The following is a 26,653-nucleotide window of genomic DNA, read 5'->3' as shown; positions in this document are numbered from 1 at the left end:
GTCCAAAAGTGTTATGAAAAGGAGCGTTTGCAAGTTTGAAAGATATCAAAAATTTTGCAAAAAAAAGGTAAAAAACCCATAAAAAATATATGAAAATAAAGTGTGAAAAATAATAATATTTAGTATATCTGGAAAGTATGTGAAAAATCAGTCCAAAAAATCAGCCAATCCATAATTAAGAGGCTGAAAAACCACGTTTAACCTGTTAGCTCATGATAAAAATAATCAAATTAATAATAATAATAATACTACATGGGATTTTTATAACGCTTTTCCTAATGCTCAAAGACGCTTTACATAAAATCATGATGACCCCCTCTCTCACCTCCTCCTGCGTGGCGTGCGGGGCGAACACCTTGTCCAGGTCGAAGGTCATGGTCTTGCCCTTGTTGCAGAGGTAGAGCACGGCGTCGTCCTCGGAGTCGAAGCTCAGCATGGTCTTGGAGTCGGCCGAGTCCTGCTCGTCCTGGCTGACCGGACGCACGCGGCAGAACACCCGGATGTTGCCTGGCAGACGGAGAGCGGGGCAACGTTAACACAAAACTCAGCAACAGCAATTTTTAAAATCATCATCAGGGTTTTTTCTAGAGAGATATAGTACTGTGGCGCTGATCTTGTTCATAAGATATATTAATTCTCACGAGAAATTAGACAATTGACCAGAATAGCATGTTTTCGTATTTTGAAAAAGAAAAACGGATGTAGTATATATAAAACTAATTTATAAAAAGTAAAATGTACATATATAGGAAACCGTAAACAAAGGCAAAGAGACAGAGGTGCAAACTGAACATGGAAACAAATTGACTTGCATTCAAATAATAATCAGAAAGTAATGAGTAGTTTCAAAGCGTCCGACCTTTGAGGCGCACCAGCTCGTTGTGGCACTTCTTCCTCAGGTTCATTTCTCGCTTGTATTTCCGCAGCAGCTCCTCGTTGGTGCCGCTCACATCGCTGATCACCTGACAGATCTGAGAGCACAGGGCGCCTTCAGGATCAAAGCTCCAACTCAAAGGACTTGCTCATCCTCAAAACATTTCATCCGTCATTTAAAATGTATGTATCATGTATGTAATGTATGTGTTGTGATAGAGTTGCTCCGTTTGAAAATGTTAGGAACAATTCCAAAATATATTAAAAATATCAGAAAACAATCGAGAAATGTAAAAAGAAATGCTGCAACAGTTCATGACTGCAAACACGTCTTGTTCTTCTTCCTGAAATGTGATTTGACGGTTGTCTCCCCGCTCTCTCACCTCCTGCTTGGCCTCGCTGATGGCCTTCTCCAGCATGAAGGGGAACTCCTGCACCTGCCTCTTCAGACAGTTGTAGTCCGAGGTGAGGGTCCTCAGGGCCGGATGCAGACTCAGCAGGTTCATCCGGACCCCTGCAACACACACACCGTGAGGACACACACACCGTGAGGACACACATACTAACACACTAACACACGACACAAGCTGGTTTCTTGAACCCTAAACCAAATACAATTGACTTTTAAACAAAAGCAGACACTTGAGGAAGTCTTTTGGCTTTAAGGAAACATTTGACAAAACAACACGATTAACTGAGAAACTGATCAATGGACAGTAAATATAATGTTTAGTTGCAGCCCTTTAAACATAATTTGTCATCAACCCCAGAAAGAGTGAAAACAAAACAACGGAGAAGAACACGGACACACACACTGACCGGCCAGGTTCTCGTGCACCGCCTTCATCTCGCTCTCCGCCCGGACGAACGCCTCCTCGATGACCCGGTTCTTCTCCTCCTCCAGATTCTGCATCTCCACCTCCAGCTGACCCTGAGCTCGCTCCATCTCCCCCTCGTACACCATGATCTGACACACACACACACACACACACACACCTCGGTTAGGAGGAGGGCAGGGAACACAGAAAAAGCCTAAATCTGATCTCTAATCAGCTGCTAATCTAGAGTTTAGTGGAACTACTGGGAACTCTGGGAGTCTTTACTGGGTTTACATCTCAGATAATCTGACAGAGCTCTCTAACACTGGTGATGTCACAGGGAGGGGGCGGGGCCAACCTTGGGCGGTGTGCAAACCGTCTCGTCGCAGGAGAAGAAGTCGCTGAGACGTTTGTGATCAGAGATCATCTGCAGCGTCAGAGAGGAGGGTTAGTCTGTTTTAAATGTATTTAATCAATACTTCATTATATTCAAGATTTATAAAGATGTAAATGTTTTATTTTAGTTTGACTTTATTTATAGCTCATTTTATAGTTCATTTAAAGTGGACCTATCATGCTATATTTAAATGATATATTGTAGGACCATACCTATATAAGGTATATTTATACGTTTCTGTTTTCAAAATACCAAACGGATCATGCATTTTAGCCATGCCTCATTTCGCTCTATGTGCACTATTTTACCCCTGTTTTAGCAAGGGCTGATTCAGTGAGAACAGCACCATCTAGAGGCCTGGCATATGTACTACAGCGTCTCCAGCGCTTTCGAACGGCAATGGCCGTGGCTGTCTCCTCCTGATTGGTGGAGTTGGCCCACTAGCCGTAGCGCCACCGTCCTGACGTCAGGACAGTGTTCAAATCTGGATCAGTTTTTATCAGATCCGTTGCAGCCCCTTTTTTAGAGATTTGGGTATGGAGGAAAATAGAGAGGGTTGTGTTTTCTGACACTTGGTGAGTTCCCTGGAACACCGGGGACACATATTCATGTAGAAAAGACGTACAAAAGTGCATTTTGCATGACAGGTCCCCTTTAATGTATCTAAATAACATAATGTATTTAAATGGATTCCTTCCCGTAGAAACAGCTCCTTGTATCCGTTAGCTTAGCGAGCTTGAATGACACACAAAGACCCAGAAGCACTTGTACTGTTCTGTATCCTATTCTTTTCAATGGCGTTACTGACTGATCAGTGTGACAGACGAACAGATGCCACTGGGCCTTCAACTAAAGACACAGCCACGCAGAAACTGTGGCATGTGTACGGCTCCTTATGGGTACTGACATTTGTGAAGTGCTGGAGCGGTGTTCTGGTGCTCTCCGTCAGAACTACACCCTGCAGGTTGTGTTGTGTTACCTGTGTGCAGGTTGTGTGTGTGCGGTTGTGTTGCAGGTTTGTGTGTGTGCAGTTTGTTGTTGTTACCTTGTGCAGGTTGTGTGTGTGTGCAGATTGTGTGTGTGTTGACAGGGTTGGTGTGTGTCAGGTTGTGTGTGTGTGCAGGTTGTGTGTGTGTGCAGGTTGTGTGTGTGTGCAGGTTGTGTGTGTGTACAGGTTGTGTGTGTGTGCAGGTTGTGTGTGTGTGCAGGGTGTGTTACCTGTGTGCAGGTGTGTTACCTGTGTGCAGGTGTGTTACCTGTGTGCAGGTGTGTTACCTGTGTGCAGGTTGTGTGTGTGTGCAGGTGTGTTACCTGTGTGCAGGTGTGTTACCTGTGTGCAGGTGTGTGTGTGTGCAGGTGTGTTACCTGTGTGCAGGTTGTGTGTGTTTGTGTGTTACCTGTGTGCAGGTTGTGTGTGTTTGTGTGTTACCTGTGTGCAGGTTGTGTGTGTGTGTGTGTTACCTGTGTGCGCAGCTGGGCGCAGGTCCTCTGTGATTGGTGCAGCTGTGTCTCCAGCTCCCTCAGCAGCGCTCTCTGCAGGCCGAGCTGCTCCTGCAGCCCGAAGCTCTTCTTCTGCAGCTCCAGCAGCGCCCGCTGAGACTCTGGAGACTCAACCTCCACCGTCTGCGTCACCACCTGACGGGGGGCGCATTATACTGGTTTATACTGGTTTACACTGGTTTACACTGGTGTACACTGGTTTACACTGGTTTATACTGGTTTACACTGGTTTACACTGGTGTACACTGGTTTACACTGGTTTATACTGGTTTACACTGGTTTACACTGGTTTATACTGGTGTACACTGGTGTACACTGGTTTACACTGGTTTACACTGGTTTATACTGGTTTACACTGGTTTACACTGGTTTACACTGGTTTACACTAGTGTACACTGGTTTACACTGGTTTATACTGGTGTACACTGGTGTACACTGGTTTACACTGGTTTACACTGGTTTACACTGGTTTACACTGGTTTACACTGGTTTATACTGGTTTGCACTGGTTTATACTGGTTTATACTGGTTTACACTGGTTTACACTGGTTTACACTGGTTTACACTGGTTTACTGCTGGTGTAACTACAGTTTGCCTCTCGTCACCACTTCCTGGTTCTCCTGGTTTTTCTCTGGTTTATCTCTGTCTAACTTTTAACCCCGTGTTAACGCCATATTATACCAGGTTTTATTTATGTTTAGTCTCTAGTTTATCAATGCTTTGAATATAGTTTAAACTAAGTCACAGTCAGGTTTTATCCTGGTTAAGCCTTTTTCTAAAACACCATATTTTTTCAATTGATTCCAATGAGAACCGAGCGCATGCCGCCGTCAGAGCGCTCCGAGATGAAAGCATTTCAAATGATCAGAGAAAGTGCCGGTGACCTCCCGGTAGAGATGGATACAAAGCTAGTGGATCACAACAACGACCTAAAGCTTGTTTGGTGGAGCAGATCGTCCGGCTGGATACGTGCTGCTCTCCTCACCTGGACCCTGGGGGGCGAGGCTGCCTGTCTGGAGAGCTCCTCCTCACACTCCTGCAGCCGGACGCAGAGCTTCTGCTCGGCGTCCTGCTGCCTCGTCCTGGCCTCCTCCTGCAGCCGGGTCGATTCCTCCAGCTGCCGGGTCGATTCCTCCAGCTGCCGGTGGAGGCTCTCCACTCTGGAGCTTTTCTCCAGCAGCTCCCTCTCCAGCTCGGCCAGCCGGCGCTCCCTCTGCCGGGCCTGGCTCTCCCAGCGGGACACCTCCCTGCGCAGAGACTCCGCATCCTGCAGCACAGAGGGGGGGCTTCACTGAGGACACTTCACTGAGGACACTTCACTGAGGACAATGCACTGAGGACAATGCACTGAGGACACTGCACTGAGGACACTGCACTGAGGACACTGCACTGAGGACACTGCACTGAGGACACTTCACTGAGGACACTTCACTTTACCTTATGGATTCCATATTGGAAATGATTGTTTTTTAGCAGCAGGTTGTGAGGGCATGCAGATATACGTGTACATGTATATGAAGTCTACATAAATAAAGTATACATATATGAAGTTTCTATTTATGTATAAAGTATACAATGTACCTGGCTGTGGGGGCTGCTCTCTGTGTATATGTATATGCAGTACACAGAGTGTGTATTAGTACCTGGCTGTGGGGGCTGCTCTCTATGTATATGTATATGCAGTACACAGAGTGTGTATTAGTACCTGGCTGTGGGTGCAGTAGGGGCTGCTCTCTGTGTATATGTATATGCAGTACACAGAGTGTGTATTAGTACCTGGCTGTGGGGGCTGCTCTCTGTGTATATGTATATGCAGTACACAGAGTGTGTATTAGTACCTGGCTGTGGGGGCTGCTCTCTGTGTATATGTATATGCAGTACACAGAGTGTGTATTAGTACCTGGCTGTGGGGGCTACTCTCTGTGTATATGTATATGCAGTACACAGAGTGTGTATTAGTACCTGGCTGTGGGTGCAGTGGGGGCTCCTGCAGGAGTTGAGCTCCTGCTTCAGACGCTGGTTCTCGACCACCAGCAGCTCCAGCTGCTTCTCCAGGTCCGTCGCCCCCTACAGGAAACACAGAGAAAATAATATAATTAAATAATGTTTATTTTGCAAACTCAATCCATTTTTTATACGTTTCCAAATCAGCACACAACAATGTGTTGACTTCTCCATCTGTTAGAGTTTCTTACTTACACCGCGGTGTGACACCTGAACGCACCTCTCAGTCTCTCTGTGTGTGTGTGTGTGTGTGTGTGTGTGTGTGTGTGTGTGTGTGTGTGTGTGTGTGTGTGTGTGTGTGTGTGTGTGTTCCTCAGGAATGTGGTGCAGCAGGCTCTCACCAGCTCAGAGCGAAGTCTCTCCACCTCCTGCGTCTGATCCACCAGCTTCTCCTCCAGCTCCTCCACCTGCACCACACACACCGACACACACACCCACACACACAACACACACACACCACACACACACACACACACACACACACACACACACACACACACACACACACACACCCACACACACACACCACACACACTACCACACACACACACTACACACACTACACCACACACCACACACACACACTTCAACACGTTCAAAAAATAACTCTTAACTATAAAAGCAACGCTAACATAACTCGTTAGGAGCGTTGCAGCGCAACCACGCCGTCACAGGATTGACTCCAGCGTTGATGCTCTTCTCTCTCTTCTCTCTCTTAAATCTTTCAAAAGGGGCGAGAAAGTCCCTTTTTATAAGAAAAATGTGCAAAGTTACACAAATCTAACAGCTTTTTAGTCCATGCAGAAACACATTTGACTTTAAGCATGTATTGAAATTGTGAACCTAAACACGTCATAACTCAGTTCATAATGCTTTCTGTTCTAAAAATGATTTTATTATATTATATTTTCCTCATTTCATCTTTGTTTGGGGCAAAACATATTTCTGTAAAGTGACTCTCAAAAAGCGCTACATAAATTAAATGTATTATCATTTTTATTTTTAACAAAAATGAGGTATGCAACATCGACGGTTTGTTTTCCTCTCCCCTCTCCAGCGCGGCTCGGTGTGGTCACAGTCACTTCTCAGAACTGATTAAAGCTGAGCGCTGACAGGCCGATCAGCGATATGATGAATCTGTCAGAGTGCTTTCACGCCATCAGTCTGAAACACGTCAGAGACAGAAATGCACAGAGACAGAATCCAGACAGAAGACAAAGACAGTCTGACCTTTAGTCTACATGTTGGGGCTTCAAACTGCAGACGGACGGATGAGAGGAGAATATTCAGAGTTTAAATGTTAAGGACATGCAGGAGTTGCTGATTTGACCAGAGCGAAGGATCTGGTATGAACTTCCTATCTCCTAAGAAGGCATGGTCTAATTGACTTAGTTTCAATTAAGCTCACATTTAATACTTACAAACTCATTTAAGGTTATGAATATTTTTTTATCTGGGGTATTTGTTAAACGTTAGCTTGAAACATGTTGACGGTTTAGCGCTCTGTGTTTCCAGATCTCACACGCGTGTTGCCTGATCAGACACACGGTTAATATCCTCCCGATTTGTTCGTCTGATTTCAGTGTCAAGTTGTGTGTATATTAAACTAGCATAGGGTGAAGTGGATAGTCAAAACACTACTTCTATGAGAAGATAAGGGTCTCTGGTACACATCAATTACATTTGTGGGACTCTTTAGTTTAAAAATGACAGAAAGGAATAAACATACCTTTTGCATTTCTTATTTACTTTTCCATTTCCGCCTATGATTCATGTGTGCTTAAGTGTTAATATCACAAAGATGGTAAAAGGTATTGATATAATATTTGCTTTACTGTATGTCTACCTCTCTGTGAACATCCAGTCCAACTTTAGTGACATTCTGATAATTATTCCCAGAGATACACGGGATAAGGCCAACACGGCCCCCTTCAGAGGAGCCTACATTTTCACTATTTTCGGTTATGGGAAAGTTCCAAACATTAACCAAAAAAAAAGATTTTGCAGTAAAATATTTGTATACAACAATCTGTTTCATAAACTAGACGTATTAAAGTAATGATGGTTGTGCTTGGTTCTACCTCGGGTAGGGGTACCTCCACTTGAAGAGGCCTTAGTTCCTCTGTGTGGCTATAGTACAATATGCTCTTCAGTGACACTGAGTTGTCAGAGTCTGAGTTCCTGTTCGCTCCGACCGGCAGACGAACCTTTCTTTGCAGCCGCGTAACGAGCTGCTCTTCTTCTGGACTTCTGGAACAATCTGACGGTTTTCCGCCAGACGACAACACCCTCACACCTACACACACACACACACACACACACACACACACACACGATTAACAGATTTTTTTATTGTCTGCAAGATCTCCAACGTCAACAATGTCTGGAACTTATCTGACGACTCGGACATGACCATCTATCTGCAACCTCTCGTTTTATTAGAAGGTCTGCACATCTCATACATCTCCAACGTCTCTCACCCCTGCAACGTCTCCTTTATAATGACTGCAACCCCTGCAACACATCTTACATCTCTGAAGTATGCAACATATCTAACATCTCTGAAGTATGCAATATATCTAACATCTCTGAAGTATGCAATATATCTAACATCTCCAACATCTCTCATCTGTACAGCTACGTCTAATGTCTGCACCCTCTCTTATTTCTCTAATGTCTCTTATGAACCTAACCTAATGTCTTCAACAGCTCTCATCTGTTACAACTGCAACACATCCAACGCCTTCAACATTTGCAACCTCTCTAACGAATCCAAACCTTGCAACGTCTCCTTTCTAATGACTGCAACATATCTAACATCTTGGAAGTATGCAACATATCTAACATCTCCAACATCTCTCATCTGTACAGCTACGTCTAATGTGTGCAACCTCTCTGATATCCAACGCCTTCAACGTGACTGCAACCCCTACAACTTCTACAATGCATGCAACCCCTGCAACATATATCTAAGATCTGCAACATCTAATATGTCTAATATGCTTGCAACCTCTCTCTCTCTCTCTGATGTCTCTCATCAGGCCCCAACGTCTTCAGCATCTCCAACGTTTGCAACGTCGCTCCCCTGCCGTGTCTAGTCTGTAAACTCTCTTCCGTCCGCAACATCTGTAAATCCTGAGTGTCCGTAACAGCTCTAACATCTGTCTCACCGTTGGGCGGGGGTTGCAGCGGTTGCGGTCGCTCCTCCGGCGGCTCTCGGACGCTCGTCTTCTCCTGAGCGCTCTGCTGCTGCAGCTGCTGGAGCAGGAGGTGACGAGACACTTCCTCAGAGCGAAGACGAGCCTGAAACTCACACACTTTGTCCTGTAGAGTCTGAACACACACACACACACACACACATCATTTAGTGGTGATGTCATGTGGCACTAAGGAGCTGTTTCTATGGGAAGAAGCTGCATGAATCACGTCTACATCTGTGGGTGAGTGACGAGAAGAGGAGGACTACACATAATGGAAAAGGAGTACAGATAGAGGAAGAGGAGGAAGGCAGATTCATGTCTTTACGTTGGCAGCAGTCCAGCACCAGGTGACCCTCTGCAGACGAGGAGAGACGGGACAAAGATGGAGGACGAAGCCATGAGAGAGGAAGCAACAGAGACTTAATGACAGACATGAGGAGAAAGGAAACAGACTTTGCAGACGATTCAGATTCATTTCAGCAACAAGACCCACGAAGTCTGGAGCGATTCATGATCACAGCTCGTTACAGAGAAGCAGTGGTTAGACCTCAGGATACTACAACATGCTCTCAATGTGCCCTTCTCTTAGTCTGCCTTTTACTTCTGATTTGTATTTCACTTTTGATGTCATTATGACCGTCACCAAGGACGTCAGGTTTGTGCATTCAAGTCTAGAGAAATTAGAGTTACAGAGCTCTGTGTGTGTGTGTGTGTGTGTGTGTGTGTGTGTGTGTGTGTGTGTGTGTGTGTGTGTGTGTGTGTGTGTATAACTTGCAGAGTAACTAAAACATCAGGGTGGATCAACAGTGAAGTCTCTGAGTTGACGAGCGGGTCGACGGGAGGACCCGAGGCCAGGTGTAAACAGAGTTTGTGCCGAGTCAGCAGTGAGTCATCAGTTTTCAACTTTCTTTTAATCGTCGACAATAAACAGACAACTATAAGCTGTCACGTGCATTTCAAACGTGCACTTTATTTTCCTGTTACACTCTTTCTAGACCAGGAAGCTGCATGTTTCATAATAAATGTATATCAGAGTATTTGCATAGCTAGTTATTAAAGCAGACCCTCGCTGGTACACCTGTTCGTTAACACACATATCTAATCAGCCAATCACAGGGCAGCAACTCAATACATTTAGGCATGGTGAAGAGGACCTGGTGAAGTTCAAACGGAGCATCAGAACGGGGAAGAAAGGGGACTTAAGTGACTGGTTGTGTGGTTGTTGGTGCCGGACGGGCCGATCTGAGTATTTCTGATCTACTGGGATTTTCACACACAACCATCTCTAGGGGTTACAGAGACTGGTCCAGTTCTCTGGGAGCCTTTCTGATGCCAGAGGTCAGATGAGAAAGGCCAGACTGCTTCATCTCAGATATTTGATTTTTTTCAAAAATCTAAAAATTCTGACTCATTTTCTCAAAATCCTGACTTTTCAGAAAAATCTCAAGATTCTGACTGTTTTTCTCAGAATAATTACTTTTGTCTCCAAAATCTAAAATTCTGACTTTTTCTAAAGATTCAGACTTTTTCTCAAATGTCTTACTCTTTAAATCTCATAATTACTTTTTTCGCCAAATTCTGACTTTTTCTAAAATGCTGAATTTTTCATAAAATCTCTCAATTCTGGCATTTTCAGAAAACCTCAGAATGTTGACTTCTTAAAATAACAACAATTCTGACAAATGTTCTCAACATTCTGACACATTTCCTCAAAATTCTGACTTTTTTTCTCAAAAATGTCCGATCATAGAAAGGCAACTCTAATAACCACATCAAGGTGTGCAGACGTCCATAACGCAAGAGGGGGTCCAACCCAGTACCGGCAAGTTGTACCTGATAAAGTGATCGGTGAGTGAATTCTGGTTCATTCTGATGTCATAATCGCTCAGGTAAAACATTATGTTGCAAGAGTAAATGTGTAAGTCTAATATTAACATAAAAACACAACTGAAAAAGGTCAAATATTGGTTTCAGTGCCGAGCAGGGGTGTCAAACTCAAGGCCGTATTTGATGTGGCCCGTAAGAGCTCTGAAAGAATATAATACGTTTATTGTCCATAAACTACATGTCCCACAATGCATCTCATTTTGTGACATGCACACTGAAGAGACTTGCAATTATTTACTGTTCAGATAAATGACAGTAGTGGATGGTTAGTGTAATGACAGTAGTGGATGTTTAGTGTAATGACAGTAGTGGATGTTTAGTGTAATGACTGTAGTGGATGTTTAGTGTAATGACAGTAGTGGATGTTTAGTGTAATGACAGTAGTGGATGTTTAGTGTAATGACAGTAGTGGATGTTTAGTGTAATGACAGTAGTGGATGTTTAGTGTAATGACAGTAGTGGATGTTTAGTGTAATGACTGTAGTGGATGTTTAGTGTAATGACAGTAGTGGATGTGTAGCGTACCTGTATGAGCAGCTGCTGGCTAGGGGCGCTTGTTTCGCTCAGCTCTGCGCTCAGAGAGGGGCGGTGAGAGAGGCTGGGCAGAGACAGGAAGGAGGCGTCGTCTTCACCATCACTCATCAGGAAGTCCAGAGAGCTCGCTGCAACACAGAGGAGGTTCACATCAGGATCATGAGAGACGGTGAGCAACCTGCAGACACTACGCTGCTATGGACAATCTCTCAATAATGCTCAGAACATTGAAGTGACTTATGTTTTTATTTAGGTCTTAATCAAGGTTCAAGGTTCAAGGCTCAAGGTTCAAGGCTTTTATTGGTCATGCGTGCATAGCTACAGTGTAGTTATGACGATGAAAAGCTTAGGTCCCAGGCTCCTCCAACAGAGCGACACAATGAAACTAATAATAGTGAAAAAATACGAAAAAAGGCAAAGTTGGAGATGAGCCAAGAGACAATGCAGACATCTTCATGGCGCACTTGTAACGGCTTGTAACTAATGTGTGCACATGTACAAATGTGTCTTTGACTGTGTATATACATATTTGCACACATATTTTTATATACATTTGTTTTTATATTCGGGATTGTGGGAAACGGTATTTCGATCTCTCTACACACACAAACTGGAAGATTGACAATAAAGTTGACTTTGACTTTGTCTAATGGCGCATTTCCACTACACGGCCTCGCTCGGCCCCGCTCGGTATGGCTAGGCCTCGTTAGGACTGGCTCACTTTATGGCGCATTTCCATTACAGTTTAGGAACTGGGGGTAGTATCTATAGTAACGCAGTGTAGGCGGAGCCGTGACGTCATCTTCAATGAGAACCCCAGAAAAAACAACACAGCCGTTAGCTGTTAGCACTCAGAGCTCACAGCTCCTCATATCTGTTCAGAAACTAGACAAAAGTTAAACAAGTACAAACCACAGACTGCCTGTGTCATGGTGAATACAGTCGCTGCTTTATTTATGTCTGTATAGGCCGTTGTTGTGAGTGTGGACGGTCAGAGCATATACTGCGTTAGCTTAGCCAATCTCCATTTAGAAAACACGCATTTTAAAAGGTTTTTCGCCTGCCGTCTGTCTGCAGACTTGTCAAAGCATTAATTCATGGTTTTTACTAACCGGTATCAGTATGTTGTTACTTCGGCATCATTTTGAAACGTGTATTACAATTAAATCACGGTCAAATATGTCCATCTTGTTGTAGTTGTTGCCCCCTTGCCAGCGATTCTCTCTCTAGTTTAGCATACTCAGCCTCGTTGTCTCTGGCCCTAGACCCACGATTTTATGAGGCCAGAAAAACTGTGAATTAGGACCCGCCGGCCGGTACTAGGCCAAGTGGAAACGCAACCAAAGACGGGCCACTGACGTCACAGCCCTCTTAAACCGTGCTCCGCGCTGTAGTGGAAACGCGCCAATAGATCCCCTTCTGCGGATAATGCATCGTTCTTTTATCTCAAAACATTTCTAAATTCTTTGGATACATGTCTACAAAATACATTTTTTGCAATTGCAGGTTATTCTAGTATTGCTGGCCCTCATTTATTATACCAAAACCAATGAATTATTGATCAAAATGAATGCGATTAAGTTTGGCACGGAAGAGGATCCTTCGTCCTATATGTTGTACGTATATAGAAATAAGGTGCAGCGCTTTGACGCAATCTAACGGCAGCATTGAAGAAAAGGAGAAGCGTCTAGAGAAATCATTCAGGAAACAATAGAATATGTCAAACATATGTATTTAAATGTTCTCTAAAACAGAGAATGCTGTGAACACATAAATCCATATTCAAATCTTGTTCAGGAGATTTGTGTTTTTCCATGTAGATAAATCCTTTAACGTCACGTGGTACGACCGATCTTAATAATGACGTTATATAAAATGACACAAACAGTTGTTTAACAGCGAGTTGCACAGACCTCCTGATGTATGGAGAAATGTAAATCTCTTAAGGAGAGCAGATTTACTGAGTAAGCAGATTTGTAAAGATCAGAGAATAACGAGGTCAACGTAAAAAAAAAGAGAACACAAAAACACACACGTTGTTCCCGAGTTCACCTGAACGCATCACCACCATGAGAACCAGCCCGACCAGACAACAGGTGATAACAACTGAGTGAGTGTGTGTGTGTGTGTGTGTGTGTGTGTGTGTGTGTGTGTGTGTGTGTGTGTGTGTGTGTGTGTGTGTGTGTGTGTGTATAGGGGGGGTCACACACTTTCTACAAGGCCCCACCAAATCTCATCAACCTGAGAACAATCTGCACTCTGTGAGAGAAATCTGAGCATTACACAGACTTACCTCTCACACACACACTTACACACACACACTTACAGTACACACACACACACATACACACACACTGAATGTTGAGCTGAGGCGACACACTGATAGACCAGAAAACAGGATTACAAACACACACACTTGCATAAAAAAATGACGTGTGTTAGCTTTTTCTGGACGACAGTAAAGTGACGCTGCTGAAAACGAACGAACGAACACACTTCTTACCATAAGGGGTTTATTCAAACACTAATATCTAAACTGTGTTTTTCCTGCAGCTTTAAGTGTTTTTTAAAAGTATTTTATTCAGATTAATAAACAGGATTTGATGTTCAGTTATTAAAGACAAAAGCTTCATTTGGTGGATTGATCAAAGGTGCAAAAAGACTGTTGACTAACTCATAATATGAATTTAAATCATTATTCAAACGTGTTATTAAATTATTGACCTCGAGTTTCGATTGAACAAAATAAACTAACTAATAAACTTTAAACATTGTCAATTTACATGTTATGTGTCTCAGTTTTTAATAAATCCAGCAAATTAAATACGCAATAAATAAAAAGTCGTCTATATCAATTCAATCTTAATCATTTCATTTTCCAGCTTCAGAAATGTGTTAAAATGTTCTGGTTTCTATGATTTTCAAACTGAATATTTTGAGTTCTTTTGGTCAAGAAAATAAAATGTCTTTATAAAGTTCACAGAGGTAAACAATAGAGGAAAGTAGAAAACCAATGAGGATTTTAAATACTGATAATCAGCTTTTTTCTCGTCTAATCCTTTAATCATTGTGTCCGGAAACATTCAGAAAATGCCTTGTTTGTTTTTCTCCAGAATCTAAAGACATTACTGAGACAGAAAATGTTTTGAGAAAGGGACATGAAATGGTTATTAAAACAGGTCTACAGAGTGAGAGAGAGAGCCTCTCAGCGCAGAGAAGGAAATGAAAAGCCTCGGATGTTAAACCTGATCGTCTCCGGGGACGAAAGACAATCCGCTGGGAAAACATACTGACAGCGAACAACAACAGACACATAAATAATAAACAAATAAAAAAGAAAACGTGATATTTTCTGCTCACCTGTGTGCCGGAGCTCAGGTTTCCTCTCCCTGTGCAGCTCCATTCATTACACACACACACACACACACACACTCACACACACACTCACCTGTCATGCCAAAAATGCAGCCATGCTGGTGTTTGTGTGAAGCCCCGCCCACTATCTGACTCACCGTCCAATGAGATGTCTTTCTTCCAGAGCTCCAGGCAGGGGGCGTGGCCGAGGTCCCAGGTCTTTCTGGTGCTGAACATGGCCGCCGGGCTGAGCAGAGTGCAGGACCGCGGCACCGGCTGCACACACACACACCACACACACACACACACACACACACACACCACACACACACAGACACACACACACACACACACACACACACAAACACACAAACACACACACACACAAACAAACACACAGGAAGACAGGAGAGTTACACCAGAGTTTTCAGATTAAAAGAGGAATTGAAAACAGAGTCCAGTGAAGATGTTTTATGATTTTCTTCATGTGCAAATTCAAGATTTTCAGAATAAAGCACACACACAGGAAGACAGGTAGCTGGGTTTTTCAGAATAAAAGACAAATCAAAAACAAGAGACCAGTGAAGACTTTTTTTACTTAGTACTCCTCGAATAATAAGTCTACTCCTATATGAAGTCAACATTACATGTAACACACAAACACAAGAGCATTTCACCTGGGATTTTCGTAAAACTAAAGTCCATTTGAAAACGTGTTCAACTCCAATCATAAGTCTGGAAGTCCACAATCAGAAATTACAGATTTGTCTCAGGAAGGTTAACCACGGATGTATAGAGCGGTGCAGGAATGAGTCCTGGACCCTGAACGCCTCTCTAGAAATCAACAGGTATTTAATGGTAATTTGACCAAGATGTTGGAGGTGTCTGCCAATGATGGTACAGCGAGCGTTTTGCAGAAAGCAACGGTACATCAGACATGTGACCGACCAGGAATTCAACAACTATGACTCGTTCTAATTGGAGGAAAGTCGAGACCAAATGTCCCCATGATCAGAAGCAGAACTCCATTAAGGTAGAGCAGATACTGGAGATATCACCCATTCATTCACATTGACTGTCCCGCTGTGAGTATATCAGCTGGGGAGAGTACCATTATATTACATTTATCTGACGCTAATATTCGGAGCCAGACAGACAGCCAGACAGACAGACAGACAGCCAGACAGCCAGACAGCCAGACAGCCAGACAGACAGACAGACAGACAGACAGACAGCCAGACAGCCAGACAGACAGACAGACAGACAGACAGCCAGACAGACAGACAGACAGACAGACAGCCAGACAGACAGACAGACAGACGGGCTGTCCCGAATACCATTTTTCGGGCTCCGGATATTCGGTAGTAATCAGCAGCGAATATTCGGCCCACACGGGGGGGGGGGGGGGGGGGATGTAATCAGCAGCAAACCGCTTCAACACGTGTATTTTGTTTTTTCACTGGCATTCATTTTGTTATTCTACAGTATTGTTGTTTTATAGTTATTTGTTAATGTAACCCAATTTGTGTTCTTTGAAATTGAAAAGGATATCGCATGGTGTTTGTTACTTTTGTTGCAGTTGTATACGTCTTAAGTGTAATTTGGCTTGGCTTCCTATTTTGTATGGACATGCTTCTATTTTGAAGGAGAGTTAGCGCTGTTGACAGGAAGTTGTTGTTGCTATGGAAACAACTTGACGGAGATTAACGGAAAAAGTCATATCTACATATAAAGACGGAGAAAGTAAACGATAAAGTTTATGGTTAAGTGTTAGCACCCCCCGAAGAGGCACAAGCTCTTACGTTGAATAAATTAAATTGTTTGCGCTGCACTGCGGCTGCCAAAATAAACGAAAAAACGAATAACGAAATTGAAACCCGAATAGTACTCCAACTAACGAATATTCGGATTTTCGGGTACAGCCCTAATAGATAGATAGAGAGATAAGTACTTTATTGATCCCAATTTGGGAAATGTTTGCGTTGCAGCATAAAAAACAAGGAAATGAGAGAAATTAAGACACTAGAAATAAACAGTCCAAAATATTTCTGAAATAGATATAAAATAGCTCCAGCCAACCAAGAAGAACCAGCTCCAGAAAGCCCCAATCCTTCAGCTGCTTTAGCCACCAATAAGCAACACCCTTGTAATTGCTTCCTGGTTTTCATTGGCCAAACCGTTCTAACTGCTAGCTTCAGAAGTCTGTATTTATTGAAAATGGTTACAAAGCCTATGAAACTAAGGACAACCTGTCTGTCTGGGCATGTGGTGCCTCCAGTCCTGTCTGGGCATGTTGGTGCCTCAGTTCCTGTCTGTCTGGAGCCGTGGTGCCTCTAGTCCTGTCTGTCGGGCACGTGGGGCCTCTAGTCCTGTCTGTCTGGGCACGTGGTGCCTCCAGTCCTGTCTGTCTGGGCACATGGTGCCTCCAGTCCTGTCTGTCTGGGCACGTGGTGCCTCTAGTCCTGTCTGTCTGGGCACGTGGTGCCTCCAGTCCTGTCTGTCTGGGCACGTGGTGCCTCCAGTCCTGTCTGTCTGGGCACGTGGTGCCTCTAGTCCTGTCTGTCTGGGCACGTGGTGCCTCTAGTCCTGTCTGTCTGGGCACGTGGTGCCTCCAGTCCTGTCTGTCTGGGCACGTGGTGCCTCCAGTCCTGTCTGTCTGGGCACGTGGTGCCTCTAGTCCTGTCTGTCTGGGCACGTGGTGCCTCCAGTCCTGTCTGGGCACGTGGTGCCTCTAGTCCTGTCTGGGCACGTGGTGCCTCCAGTCCTGTCTGTCTGGGCACGTGGTGCCTCTAGTCCTGTCTGTCTGGGCACGTGGTGCCTCCAGTCCTGTCTGGGCACGTGGTGCCTCTAGTCCTGTCTGGGCACGTGGTGCCTCCAGTCCTGTCTGTCTGGGCACGTGGTGCCTCTAGTCCTGTCTGGGCACGTGGTGCGTCCAGTCCTGTCTGGGCACGTGGTGCCTCTAGTCCTGTCTGTCTGGGCACGTGGTGCCTCCAGTCCTGTCTGTCTGGGCACGTGGTGCCTCTAGTCCTGTCTGGGCACGTGGTGCCTCTAGTCCTGTCTGTCTGGGCATGTGGTGCCTCCAGTCCTGTCTGGGCACGTGGTGCGTCCAGTCCTGTCTGGGCACGTGGTGCCTCCAGTCCTGTCTGGGCACGTGGTGCCTCCAGTCCTGTCTGGGCACGTGGTGCCTCCAGTCCTGTCTGTCTGGGCATGTGGTGCCTCTAGTCCTGTCTGGGCATGTGGTGCCTCCAGTCCTGTCTGTCTGGGCATGTGGTGCCTCCAGTCCTGTCTGTCTGGGCATGTGGTGCCTCCAGTCCTGTCTGGGCACGTGGTGCCTCCAGTCCTGTCTGTCTGGGCATGTGGTGCCTCTAGTCCTGTCTGTCTGGGCACGTGGTGCCTCCAGTCCTGTCTGTCTGGGCACTGTGGTGCCTCCAGTCCTGTCTGGGCATGTGGTGCCTCCAGTCCTGTCTGGGCATGTGGTGCCTCCAGTCCGTAAACAAGCATCACTTCACCCCGTACCGCCTCAAACCGTCTACCACGACCAGCTTTGGTCCCAAGAGGCGTCCAACAGGTGATCAGCAGCTACAGCTCTGAAGCTAAGAGGACATGTTCTGCAGGAGAAGGTTGAAACTGCTGTCGGATATCTAAACCTCAGAGACCCTCAGCGGTCTCCAGACGACCTCTCACCTCTCTAGTCTCCGTTCTCTCTAGTCTCTTCACCTCTCTAGTCTCCTCACCTCTCTTAGTCTCTGTTCTCACCTCTCTAGTCTCCGTTCTCTCTAGTCTCCTCACCTCTCTAGTCTCCTCACCTCTCTAGTCTCTAGTCTCCTCACCTCTCTTGTCTCTGTTCTCACCTCTCTAGTCTCCGTTCTCTCTAGTCTCCTCACCTCTCTATTCTCCGTCCTCAGTCCACAGCGAGGCTTCCTCTCGGTCGGGGGGGCGTAGCGCTCCCTCTCCAGCAGGCTCTTGTTGAGCAGCGTTCCCACCCAGCACAGCATGCTGCCTCACATCCTCCAGACCACAACCAGAACCCTCACCTGCAGCCGCTCCACCTGCAGGATTACCTGGGTGTTAGCTGCTAATCCCCAGCAGATGGTGCCTTCAACCCCCCGCTGACCACAGCTTATTTACTCACCGCTCACTAACAAGCTAATGGAGGAAGCTAACTCTCTCCGTGCAGACTCTAAGATTCACTCTCCACTCAGAAGAGGTCTGATCCAGGTCTGGATAGAGAGTACTGGCCAGCTATCAGACTGGCTTTAAACACCACAGAGGACTCGAGCAACTCTCTACACCTACTGACCAACAAAGACACCTAGCAGAGAAGCTAAGTAGCACGTGCTACTGGTAAATGTTCTGTACTTATAAACTCTTTATCAGGTCTTTACGACCCCTCAAAGCTCTTTACATCCTACGAGTCATTCACCCCTCATTCATGCAGAGCAGCAGCACTTGCTCTAGAGACACACACACACACACAGGATACATTGTGAGTGCGGATTAAAGCTTTAAGGTTGGAGTAAGACGCTGGTATGCCACACACACACCAACACTAAATGTAAGTATTATTAATGATGACAGCTGCTGACACTTTTCCCTGCAGACTGCAACACACACTGCAACACACACACACACACACACACACACACACACACACACACACACACACACACACACACACAACACACACACACACACACACACACACACACACACACACACACACACACACACACACACACACACACACACACACACACACACACACACACACACACACACACACACACACACACCACACACACACACACACACACACACACACACACACACTACACACACACACACACACACACACACACACACACACACACACACACACACACACACACACACACACACAACACACACACACACACACTGAATGGAGCTTGAACGCACCTTCAAGTCAATAGCACCTACAAGAGTTGGCTGCTAACCTACCGGTAAGAGCTAGCAGGTGATTTAATGATTAATGACGTTTTCACACCTGTTTGTCTGAATGATAGGATGTATCTTTCTAATTGTGCTAAGCTGTAACCGGAAGCTTCTTTAACAAAAGGGACAACAAGCTGTTTAAAAACCAACAGTTTAGCTTCAATATTTCATCCAGACAATAAGATCCAGATCACTTCCTCTCTCCTCCTGAAACTGGGTCAAATCTTCCCCTTCTGTTTTTATCCAGTCTCCATGTGCTCACAGTCACACACACTCATGCACACACACGCTCATGCACACACACACTCACACAGACAGCCAGAGACACACACACAAGCTCATGCACACACACTCAGACAGACAGACAGACACACACTCGCACACACACTCACACAGCCAGACACTCACACTCACACAGACACACACACTCACACAGACAGCCAGACACACACACGTCTACACACAGCTTTACTATGACGGCTGGTGGTATATCTAAATCACTAACGTGGAGGGAGTCAGATCGTTTGTGTTTTTTCACCATTCCTCTCGTCTTCCATTAGTAAAACACATCTGAAATACATTTACTGATGCAACAGAAGAATCCGTGTCTGCAGAATGTCTGCAGATACAAATAAGGGTGCAATTAAAATAGGCTGAAAACATGTATATACTGTTTATATCTTTCAATGAAAGTCTGCAAACATAGCCTCCAGTTTGAAGCAATAACCGACTGCTGCTCATCCCTTTGAGAAGCTGAGGAAGTACAGTCTACCATTTGCTCTTTGAGTGGAACATATCAAGAAATAAAGCCCCTACTGACGCAGACATACATCAGACTTTACACAGCTCCCTCTGAAGACCCTGAAGTAGGGCTGTGCGATTATGGCAAAAATCATAATCACGATTATTTGGGTCAATAATTGATATCACGATTATTAAATACGATTATTCATTGACTTTGAAAAAATCCATTTATTGAACTTTAAAACAAATACAAATAATAATTTGAACAGTATCTTTTTAACTGTTGATTACCCTGAACGTATAATTCAACTGAAAAACCAATACTAAAATAAATGATACATTTATATTTACATTTAAATAAATAATATCAAAATAATAAATACCAATAAAAAAAGATCAACAAATATTTTGGAGCGCACTTCCACGAGCTACTAAACATATATATATATAATAAATAAATTAGACCAAAATTAATTAGATCAAATATGTTGTCAGCAAAGCAAAATAATTGTTTTTTCCGATTATGTTGTTTTCGTAATTGTGGCAGGCCAAAATCGTAATTGCGATTAAAATACGATTAATTGCACAGCCCTACCCTGAAGGCATCATACTACTCAGCAAGTAAATAACAAATGGGCTTCAAATCCAGTCCGACAGACGAAGAGTTAAAGAGACGAAGTAACCACGTCACACTGGAGAGGCTGGAACGCGTGGTGTGGTATTTCATCTGAAGAAATGACTTAAAGTGGACCTATCATGCTATATTTGAATAATCTAGTGTAGGACCATACCTATATAAGGCATATTTATACTTTTTTCTTTTCAAAATACCAAACAGATCATGCATTTTAGCCATGCCTCATTTCGCTCAATTTGAAAAATGTTAGCTCTGTTTTAGCAAGGGCTGATTCTGTGAGAACAGCACCATCTACTGGCCTGGCATATGTACTACAGCGTCTCCAGCGCTTTCGAACGGCAATGGCCGTGGCTGTCTCCTCCTGATTGGTGGAGTTGGCCCAATAGCCGTAGCGCCACCGTCCTGACGTCAGGACAGTGTTCAAATCTGGATCAGTTTTTATCAGATCCGTTGCAGCCCCTTTTTTAGAGATTTGGGTATGGAGGAAAATAGAGAGGGTTGTGTTTTCTGACACTTGGTGAGTTCCCTGGAACACCGGGGACACATATTCATTTATAAAAGACGTACAAAAGTGCATTTTGCATGATAGGTCCCCTTTAAAGAAGGTTTTTTAATGTCCAACACATGTATTTATTGGACTAATCGCTTTAACACGAGTAGAATCTGGGTCTATGTTGGGTTTCATATTTAGGTATTTATCACTGACTTGTTCAGAGGAGGTAAGATGCTGCCGTTTCCTGTGTTTACAGCCAGGCTTTAAGGACATACAGAAAAACAAAGAGAGCTAAGGGGAAACTGATCAGCTAATCTTTAAATCAATAATAGAGCCTTTTTATGCTCTCCTGTGCAACAGACGTCCCACTATATTCATTTTACAAACGAACTCTGAGGTCAGCTCAAAGACACCCGAGTCACCTGAGCTGCAGAGACTCCTTCAGGCTGAACATATATCTGACATTTCTTAAACTGATCCGAATTCAGCAAAAATCACCATCAATGAGACATCGATCCAAACCATGTTTCACGATGAGTCGTGCAGCTTCGGTTGGCCCAACACACAGTGAGGAAGAGCATTGCAACCCATTTCAAAAAAGCGTCTCAAAGTCACAATGAAGTAAAAAGTACCTGAAGGCATCTCCACCTGCTACAGGATCCTCAGAGGCCTGAAACATCGAGCTTCATAAATACTGCTATAGTTCATTAGCATTACATGAGGGAAGCAAGTGTGAGCGCTACACACTCGGAGAAGCTGTAGCTGACACATGTTTGGACATCAGACGGACTTTACACCGGCAGATCTTCAGAACAAAGTGTGTCGGGTTAGGGTTCAAAATGAACGTCTGAGGTTGAGGAAGATGAGGAAGAAGGAAGGTCATTTTCACCAAGAAGCCGACAGAAATCTGTAGAAACACTGGAGGGTGTTAAAGGAGAGACTCGCTGTGTTTCCAGGGAGTGAGAATGGTAAGACAAACTAAGGGTGAAGAGGAAGAGTCATGTGCACGAAGATGGCAGCAAGAAAAGAAATCCTGAGACAGATTCGAGGTACGCCGAGAGACACCTGACCACGAGCTGCGAGCCGGCTACGTGACCGGGGTTAATCAGAATATTTCCAGGAAGTGAAAAGGCTTCTGACGTGGACGATCTGCTGCTGTGCGCCACATGAGACACCCTGCAGAGCTCCAGAGAAGAAATACTGAACAATTCAATACAATGAGTTTTCACCATAACAGACGATATTCTAAAATCCTCTCAAAAGACGATATCTAGCAGGATAAGAATCCATACATCAGTGCACTGCCCAGCCCTAGCATGAATGAGCCTTAATGCTGCCGTTTGTCCTGCACCTGAACGCATCATCTGGTGCAGGATTACATAGACATTACAAAAAGGAAATTAAAAGCGTGATCACAATCAGACCTGAGTCAGTGGGCCACGTTAAAGCCCAGAGGACCCCCAGAGCGAGGGGAGCAGATTACCATCCAACAGGAAGAACAAAATGAACGCCCGGTGCTCCGAACACTCGGCAGGATTCAGGTCATCTTTCTGCATCAGGTTACACACTCAACATGTCTCCCTTCCTCCCCCCCCCCAGACCTCCATACCTCCCTCTTTGTGTCCCCCTGTCCTTACCTCGCCGTCTGCATCATCGCTGCATCCTCCTGCTGCTTCACACACTCTGCAGGATCAGTGTCAACACACACACACACACACACACACAGCTTCCTCCCTCTCTGTTCCCCTAGCAACAGCACAGCAGCATCACACCTCCTCTAGAACCACCCCTTACAACATCCCCCCCCCCACCCCACCCCACACAAATCCTCCCTTCCTCCCCCCTTTCACTGCCGACGGATAAATATTTCAGCATCAACTGAAGCGTAAGAGCGGCTCCTCCCCCCTCTGCAATATGCAACAGCAGGGTGTGTGTGTGTGTGTGTGTGTGTGTGTGTGTGTGTGTGTGTGTGTGTGTGTGAGCATGCGATTAGGAGCATAGTGAAAACATGAATGCATTGCTCGAGAGCTGCAACCAAAGTTCTGATAATATTCAAAAGGAACAAACCCTGTAAAAAGGCTAAAAAGCGCCTAAAATAGCAACAGAAAAGCCAAATAGCCGACTTCCTGTTGGGTTCAGAGTTCACCTCCAAGAGGCTTTTCTGTACGCCGGACCACGGTACACATGCGTACAGAGTTTCGTACGTCTGAGTGGAAGTTACATTTCGAGGCTTTTGTTTGAAGGCGGTGAGGGGAGGGGCTTATGAGGCGAGTTTTTGAGTATCCTAAAGACCCCAAAACAAAGGTGTTCAAAGAGGAAAAACAAGAATCTGATTAATAAGAATAATTACAATTTATTTATTTTATTAGCTATTGTAATTATGGTCTTTCAACTTCTGCCTTTTCATTACAAATATAATAAACCTGATTTTCACTTAATTGCTTTATTTTGTGTGATAACATTTCCAGTTTTCAGAAAATTCATTTAGTAAAATTATCAATTTGATTAAAATAGTTGTATTTTCTGAATAATTATTGTCTGTTCTTGTATTTTAACCCTGACCCATGTTTAATAACTCCAGTGTTTTCTTATTTGAAGTGTGTCGATCTAAATGGCAGCACATAAAGAAAGTATGTAGTTAATTATAGTCTATTCCTCACGCTGAAGAAGCTGCACTCAGTACATCATGTAAATAATATATATTCTGCATAATAAAGACGGGTTTTCAATTATAAAAATACATCTAAAAAGTCATCATGATATTTGTAAAAACGACTTTTGAAATCCAGATCTTGTTGCACGGATGAAAGTGAAAGTCCTTCATGAGATGAAAGCAGACGTTTGAACACGGAGCGCTCAGATTAAGATCCTCAGACGATGAATGGGTTTTTATATAACACAGGATTTCAGACGTCATGTGACCTCAGGCTTCACATTCCTCTGCTGGACACGGCAGATTTAAACTGAAGACGCTGACATTAACCAGCAGACATGAAGTTTTTGAACACATCAGCAGCAGCTAAATATCTCTCTGCCCTCCATCAGACCCCCCCCCACTGAGGGACGCTCACTTTGAAGTGCAACATCAGCAGAATCACACTCACTGTAAATGTGTTTGTTTGTTTGTTTGTTTGGACGCATCTTGCTTTACGCAGGACTGCATGCAGAGTCAGAGTGAACACAAGAGGCTGCAGATTGAGAGGAAATTACCCTTCAGGTTTATGCATTGCTTCAAAAATATAAGAGCGGAAAGAGTAGAGGAATAACATTCCCTAACTCACAGCTAACTTCTGTGTTCACTGTCAGTTTGTGATGAGTAGAAAACAGACTGCACACAAGGTCTAGTATTAAGAATTTCACAATAAAAGCCTGGCGATAAAGGTCCAGCATCAAAACCTTCACAATAAAAACCCGGCAACAAAGGTCAAGCATTAATATTTCACAATAAAAGCCCAACGACAAAGGTCCAGCATCAAAACCTTCACAATAAAAGCCATATAATAAAAGGTCAAGCATTAATATTTCACAATAAAAGCCCAACGACAAAGGTCCAGCATCAAAACCTTCACAATAAAAGCCATATAATAAAAGGTCAAGCATTAATATTTCACAATAAAAGCCCAACGACAAAGGTCCAGCATCAAAACCTTCACAATAAAAGCCATATAATAAAAGGTTGAGCATTCGTTTTTCACAATAAAAGCCTGGCGAAGAAGGTCCAGCACTAAAACCGTCACAATAAAGCCCGCACATATCACTTATGCCTTCTGCCTGACATACTTTTAGAAAGACTGAATCTGACCACCAGATGGCGCCGTGTACAGCAGTCCGATAGGAACTGGATGATCAAACAAATAAATACTGATAGAGATATTGTCAGACGCTCTGTGGCCAAAGGGCTTTACTAAAGCTGTAGAATATACGGAGTGTAATGGGAACACTCAACTGAAGCGCAGGCACCTTCAATAATACATTTGAGTCAATATTGTTTCTTGTTATACTTCAAAACTAATCACTGCGAAGAGTGGCGCCTGCAACGGTCTTACTATTTTCTATAAACATATACTGTTTATAGAAAATATATTTTTGAATTGAGTCGTTAAAAAGAATGTCATTTATTTTACTCAGTGGAGAAAAGTGAGTTTTACTTCCATACATGTTTGCATTGCATCATATTTACCTGTATATAAACACCTCAGACAAACTGCTTGTGGGTGCACTACAAAGTTACTAGAACACCTCAAAAGTACGGAGAGGAGAAAGTGACTTGCTCATGATTGAATTTCTTCGTATCATTTGTTGGTAAAACACTCGAGTGAAGCGCAAATAGACGGTGTTTTCTGCCTGAACCTGATCTCCATCTGCTCACCTGCCCTGGCCTCCTGCTGTCGTCCCCTCCTGCTCTTCCTCCTCTTCCTCCTCTCCTGCAGACCTTATGGCTCTTCTTCCCCACAGACCCTGACGCCCCCCCACTCGTCTCCACCTCCCTGTGGCTCCAGCGCCGGAGGAGGTCGTGCAGCGTGAGGACGGCCAGGGTGCATAAAACAAACATCCCTACGATCAGCGTGAGAAACAGGGTCAGTGCGAGGCTTCCTGAGGGAGGGGGCTCCAGCTCCACCACGACCCCCCCTCAGAGTTACATCCTCTCCGAGTCCAGCTGTGAGTGTAACCCTCTCTTCATGCAGCGCTCTGCCTGCTCACCTCTGCTCTGAATCCACAGAGCTGATAACCGCTGGACTTTATCCTCGTCACGTCCTCAGAGTTGATCTGAAACCAGAGCCGGCAGCTTCAGTTTCTGCACGTAACTCAAGACTCTCTCTGCACGTCTGAAGTCACGGCTGAAGTCACGTCTGCTGGACGCATTTAAAAACAAGTTTACTAAAGCGCCGATAACTTTTCAATAATAGTCTGCACATTTTTACGGAGGAAAGAGACAGTTTTTTTTCTCTTGCAAAGCAGAACAATATTTAAAAATGTTAAGCTAGGTTGAGATTTTATTTGACAAAAGACAGAGATATGTATTTAATTGGTAGCCACGAGGAGAGTGGATTTGGCATTACATTAAAAAAAGACAAATACAAATATTTTAGTTTGATGAGATTTAGATTTTTGTTTCCATTAACTTTACTTTGTTGGCGATAGGAGCAGGAACACTTTTTTTAAAACACATTTTTAAATGTAGTTTTTTATTAACATAATAATAATAATAATAATAATAATAATAATAACAGAGGGAT

At 44.2% G+C, this 26,653-nt stretch overlaps 1 protein-coding gene across 1 annotated transcript in view; it reads right to left on the bottom strand.

Moving 5' to 3' along the window:
* The window catches only part of kifc3 (kinesin family member C3), a 35,120-nt gene extending 8,915 nt beyond the window's left edge, over positions 1-26,205 (bottom strand). Inside the window, 13 exon segments of the mRNA XM_034133860.1 lie at positions 326-507; positions 860-971; positions 1,257-1,387; positions 1,693-1,840; positions 3,550-3,723; positions 4,575-4,856; positions 5,552-5,656; positions 5,935-6,000; positions 7,801-7,889; positions 8,764-8,926; positions 11,206-11,342; positions 14,727-14,844; positions 25,786-26,205. Coding sequence (XP_033989751.1) covers positions 326-507; positions 860-971; positions 1,257-1,387; positions 1,693-1,840; positions 3,550-3,723; positions 4,575-4,856; positions 5,552-5,656; positions 5,935-6,000; positions 7,801-7,889; positions 8,764-8,926; positions 11,206-11,342; positions 14,727-14,844; positions 25,786-25,968 — 1,890 coding nt within the window. The 5' untranslated portion in view covers positions 25,969-26,205.
* Between the last annotated feature and the right edge of the window lie 448 nt (positions 26,206-26,653).

The sequence above is a fragment of the Trematomus bernacchii genome, unplaced genomic scaffold, assembly GCF_902827165.1.
Source record: "Trematomus bernacchii unplaced genomic scaffold, fTreBer1.1, whole genome shotgun sequence".
In the NCBI taxonomy this organism is placed as follows: domain Eukaryota; kingdom Metazoa; phylum Chordata; class Actinopteri; order Perciformes; family Nototheniidae; genus Trematomus; species Trematomus bernacchii.
This window is presented reverse-complemented; position numbering and strand designations above follow the sequence as displayed.